Below are 5,801 nucleotides of genomic sequence, written 5' to 3' on the forward strand. Positions count from 1 at the left end.
TTCGTTTCGGCGCCCACCAGTTGACCCCCGATGTAAAGTTCATTATCAGAATCAGATCAATACTGGTCAGAATTTCACCATCTGCATTAAACAGCATCTGGAATATCTTTCAGAATATACGTCCTCATCCATGTCTGTTTTATATAAAATAATGTAAATATTAAACACTTATTGGAGTTTTTATTCTGTGGTTTATTTTCATTTTTTGAGGGACTTTTTGAGGTAATCTGCAGCTCTCAGGTGTTTTCTCTTTATTTTCTATTAGCTGAACTGTTTCCTCTGGCAGCAGGAAACAACTCTTTACTGCCTCTGAACATAAAACTAATTTAAATGTTTGTGTTTCAAAGAAAAAAGTTAAAAACATGAACTTTCAGCACCAGACTACTGCTGAATACTGTGAGAGGAAGAAGAAGCTGCTCGGGTTCGGGGCTCAGTCTCGTAACACTGCATTAAATCTTCTCTTCGTAGGAATCATCAAGCTGCGAAGGAGTCCGCCACCGAGGCTCAGAGGACCACAGTACGTTCTCAACATCACCGCCACGGACGACAACGCGTCCGGTGGACCGTTCCCGCTTAGCAGCTCCGCCCAGGTCATCGTAGGAATCAACGACATCAACAACAACAAGCCGGTGTTCGGGGAGGTGAGTGAAGCCCCGAATGTCTACATCCTGCTTCAGTTCAAGAGTTTGTTATTTAAAACCTCTTGTTGTGCTCTCAGTGTCAGAACTACAGTCTGAACGCCGGCGTCCTGGAGAACCAGCCGCCGGGGACGTTGGTGCTGCGCGTCCAGGCCCACGACGCCGACATGGGCGTCAACGGAGAGGTCAAGTACGGCATCATGCACCGAGACGGTGTGTCGTCCGGGTTTCACATCGACCCTGACACCGGTGAGTTCGCCAGCTGCTGCTCGCTACACCAACGCATAGGGTTGACAGTTAGTAACCGTCGGCGTGGTACCGTGGTCCCTCTTGTGTTCGCCAGGTGTGATCACCACGACGGCGAGTTTCGACCGGGAGCGGCAGAGGGAGTTCACGCTGTCGGTGACGGCCACGGATCAGGCAGAGGAGCCGCTCATCGGGATCTGTCAGATCACCGTCCTCATCGCAGACCAGAACGACAACGACCCGAAGTTCGAGAACAGCCGCTACCAGTGTGAGTGCTAACGGCTAACTGCTAACATTACTGAGTACTTCTACACTCGTATGCAAAAGTCAGTTTTTTGTGACTTTATTCCGATAAATTGGTAAATGGATGGTAAACTTTTATAGTGCCTTTCTAGTCTTCCGACCACTTCAAACGCTTTTCACCTACGTGCCACATTCACCCTTTCACACACATTCACGGCAAAGTCCATCGAACAGAAACTAACTCAATACATACACCATTCACACACCCCGATGCACGGCATCGGAGCAAGTTCGGGGTTCAGTATCTTGCTCAAGGATACTTCGACATGTGGCAGGAGGAGCCGGGGATCGAACCAACAACCTTCCAATTAGGGGACGACCCGCTCTGCCTCTGAGCCACAGCCGCCCAGTGTTCACTTCAAACACTTTAAATAAGTTTGTAGAAATGCTGCAAATGAAAGAAAACTTCAATCAACTGAATAAAATTGGTAAAATGAACTTCATTTTCCAGCTCGTGTGTCTCAAAGTGTGAAATGAGGCGGTGAGACGTTCGGCGCTGAAAGCTGCTGTTTGGAGGAAGCAGGTGAAACGTGGCAAGCGTCTGTCTGTCTGTCGTCTATCGGGCTGCGTTCCTTGTAATCCTGGAAAGCTCTTAAGGCTGATAAAACATTCGCTGCCGGCTCCCGCGGGTCCGTGTTTGTTTACTATGTGTGCAAATATGTGTTTTGATAAGCGTCGTGTCAGAAGTTCTCCTCGTCAGATTAGGGAAGCGCACAGGGTGGCTCATTAACTATTTAACAGGCAGATTGAAATGTTTCTGGGACATGAATTCATTTACGACCGGGGTGTGTGTGTGAGTGTGTGTGAGGGTGTGTGTGTGAGTGTGTGTGAAGCTGTGTGTGTGACTCGAGTGTGTGTGTGTGTTGGGGGTTTTCCTGCACAAACGGAGGAAGTGAGCTGGAAACAGTCTTGTTGTTTATCTTATGGTCTTTATCGACATACATTAGAATCCCTTTTTTTTCTTCTATCTTCACTCGAGGAAATGTCCTGATATTATTGGTTGAAATCACATTTAGTTTCACAGGAAGACAAAATGATTGGATTTTGATTTAAAAACACAAAGAAATTAAGTTTATTGTGAATGTTTTGGCATAAATTGTTAAACAGGGGAACAATATAACTGCAGATGTGATCTTAAAGAGTTAAAATAACATTTTTAGTTTCACCTGGACTTAAACTTTGTCCGAATTACCACATTTAAAGTGTAATGTTTGTGGCGTTAATGCCCACACACTGGAATAAGTTACTGTCTGCATACAGAAGACTACAGATATTATATATATTATTTTTATAATATACGATCTGGATACAGTTCTGTAAACGTGGATACCGTTGGATGTTTCCAGATCCAGGGCCTCTTACGGTTGTGCAGTGCAGTATTAGCCGACCTCCCAGCTGTTCTGGTTCGCAGTCGTAAACCCTGGCAGGCAGTCGGATCCCGCGTTTGCTCGTCTTGTTTGTTGTGGTTGTTTTCTGTGACACTCATTAGACTCAGCAGGATCCGCCTCTGATTATACAGCTGAAACGCATCCAATGAGACCCACAGACGGTCAGAGGGACATTATTATTGACACAATGCTTGAAATGCAGTATTTACGGAGGGAAACGCCTCCCCTCCTCCCCCCTCGCTGGTTGTTTTTGTTGTGTGATCAGCACTGACGCTCATCACAGTCAGCAGGATTGGAGGTTATATTCATAAATTTACAAAATGCATCAGTTGACTTTGCAGTGTGAGACCCAGAAATGACAAAATGAGGTGACACACTGCTGACACAACACAACGGCGTGTTCCCATTATTATAATATCTGCTTACCATCACAGAACACCTTCTTACATTGTGTTCACTCGGTTTTAATGAAATCCAGCGTACACGCTCTGGTCTGAGTGTGAGTTCAGGTGTAGCTGGTGCATCGTGGATAAATATAAATACATGAATAATACATTAATAAACACCTGTAATATCAGAAATAGGGTAATTTGCAGGAATAATATACACTGTAAAACCAGATAGGTTTATTTAACTCAAAACTTTGTTGAAACTGATTTCGTCAAACATTTTTAAGTAACACAAACTCAATATTTTGAAAAAGATTCTTGATGAATTTAAGTGGCACTTACTCAGTTTTATAAGTTACAGAAAGTCATTTTAACTAGGTATTTTGTTTTTCACATTAAAAGCTCAATAAAGCTACTTAATCAAGTAGCAGCAATATTATCATTATTAGCAGCGACAGTACTTTTAGTAGAGAGGTATTAAAAGTTACTACTACTGCTACCGTAGTACTACTGCAGTGGTTGGCAGTATGACATGTAATACTAGTACTGATAGAAGTCGTACTTTATTGATATAATGTTTCTTATAACATTATAAGAAATATAAATAATGTCAAAATATGTGCATTATATTACAGTGTATAACAACAATATATGTAGAAAATATAAAATAATAGTATGTTACTAAAAGTAAAATAGTAAAATATGTATATTAATACTGCAGTATACAACAATATATAGAAAAAAATAGTAGTTCTACCAGTAGTAGTACCAGTAGCAGTACCAGTAGTAGTAGTAGTACCAGCAGGAGTCCCAGTAGCATAAGTAGTAGTACCAGTACCAGTACCAGTATCAGTGCAGTACCAGTACCAGTACCAGTATCAGTACCAGTATCAGTACCAGCAATAAATGTAGTACCAGTATCAGTACCAGTACCAGTAGTAGTACCAATAGCAGTACCAGTAGCAGTACCAGCAGCAGTACCAGTAGTAGTGCCAGTAGTAGTTTTTCATGCCCTGACTCACAGTTCATCTCTTCTCAGACTTCCTGCGGGAGGACACTCCGGTAGGAACTAGTTTCCTGCGAGCGGCGGCACACGATGACGACCAGGGGAGCAACGCGGCCATCACATACTCCCTGTCCAATCAGAAGCCAGCTTACTTGCACATCAACCCCAGTACTGGCTGGATTTACGTCAACCACCCCATCTCACAGGTGAGTCACTGCACTTACTATACCTGTGAGGACGACTCGCTGGCCCTCCAATCCTAAAACTCAGACATGGTCCTCACAAAGATAATATTTATAATATATAATATACAAATACAGAAAATGACAGCAGTGTCGGCGTCACAAGGTTGTGTTGTTTCCGCTGTGGGAAGAATAAAAAGGTTTCACAGTGTGTGTGTGTTTATACGATCGTACAAAGTCAAACTGAAGCGAATCTGTCTGTTATGAATGATGCCGACTGTTCTTCTTCGTCTGTCATCTTCCTCTCTGTTCTTTGTCTCTGCCTCTCTTGATCTTTTAAACAGCACTTCAGTCAATAATTGAGCAAAAGCATATTCACCCGCTCACTTGTTTTTATTCACTTTTATGAACCAAACAGTTTCTGTTTCTCTGCTTTAATATTTACTCATCCGACAAGCGTTCAGCGGCCTTTCACGGCTTCAAAGTTTTGATCACAAACTTTACAAATGAAGAAAAATCTTTTCTTTTGTTTAGTTTCTGTAGTTTTGTAATCGTCATTAAAAGCAAAGAGTCTGAAATGAACTGATACGAGATGTTCTCCTCGGTTTGTTCGATGTCGTTCCCTCGCAGACGTCCAGGATCAACCAGCAGATCGTGGCGTCCGATGGAGGGAACCGCAGCAGCTCCGTGGAGCTGACTGTCATCATAACCAACGTCCACAACCAGCCGCCGCACTGGGAGCAGCCCGAGTACTGGGTCACCGTGCCAGAAAACACCGTACGAGACGCCAAGATAGTGGTGAGTAAACCGTACCAACGACACAGGACGTTTGTGGGAGACGGCGGTGACCTCTAGTGGTCGTAGTGGGAGCAAAGGAGGAAGTCAGGTGACCCCGGTTTTGGGTAAAGTTGTTTTTAACAATACTTTTATAACGGCACCGGTGCCAAGTCTCAGAACTCTTTAACTTAACCATTTCTTTAAAAAGAGGAACAAAATAATGGTAAACAACATTAAAAAATGTCACTTACAGACCGCTTCGCTCACCATTTTAAAGGACCAGTGTGCAGGATTTAGTGACATTTAGTTGCAGATTGCAACCAACTGAACACCTCTCGCGTCTGTATCTCGACCTGGGCAGTGAGAACGGGCTGGGAAGTGTGGCGTAGGGGGAAACTACGGTGACTGCAAATGTTCAAAATATAATTTAAAAAAAAAAAAAAAAAAAACCTGCAGCTCAAGTGCGCCCATAAACAGGAATGGCAGACGGACCAGGAGCAGATGACATCAGTAGGAATGAGTTCCTGTTGCCTGTGGGAGTGTTTGACCTTATTTCTCCACAGTGGAGGTGGCAACCGTAGGTACACCTGTTGCTCAATTTTTGGAGTCACTGGCACTCGAGTTTCATCCAGCCTTTGCTTTATGTGACCTCCGCACATGGATCACAAGCGACTGAAGCTCGTCCGATCGATGCTGCTATAAGTTCTGGACGAGTGAAGAACGAGTGAAGAAAAGAGGGGAATATTTTAAACCTCCTGCAGGAGTTCTCTTTCGTTTACATCCTCTTTCACATCTGTGCAGAGCCCTGAGGAGACTCTTTCTTCCCCTTCATCCCTCTCTCCTCCCCATCCTCTCTCTGTCTCTCTCTCCCT

General features: G+C 43.8%; 1 protein-coding gene across 1 annotated transcript in view; it reads left to right on the forward strand.

Annotated features, from left to right (window-relative positions):
* Nucleotides 1–5,801, forward strand: part of si:dkey-22o22.2 (neural-cadherin) — a 43,358-nt gene that overhangs the window by 6,038 nt on the left and 31,519 nt on the right. Inside the window, exons 5-9 of the mRNA XM_035673225.1 lie at nt 348–641; nt 719–887; nt 982–1,152; nt 4,004–4,176; nt 4,783–4,950. Of these exons, the coding sequence (XP_035529118.1) occupies nt 348–641; nt 719–887; nt 982–1,152; nt 4,004–4,176; nt 4,783–4,950 (975 nt within the window). The remainder of the gene's footprint in view (nt 1–347; nt 642–718; nt 888–981; nt 1,153–4,003; nt 4,177–4,782; nt 4,951–5,801) is intronic.

This window comes from Morone saxatilis, unplaced genomic scaffold, assembly GCF_004916995.1.
Source record: "Morone saxatilis isolate NCDOM2014 unplaced genomic scaffold, NCSU_SB_2.0 Contig24, whole genome shotgun sequence".
In the NCBI taxonomy this organism is placed as follows: domain Eukaryota; kingdom Metazoa; phylum Chordata; class Actinopteri; family Moronidae; genus Morone; species Morone saxatilis.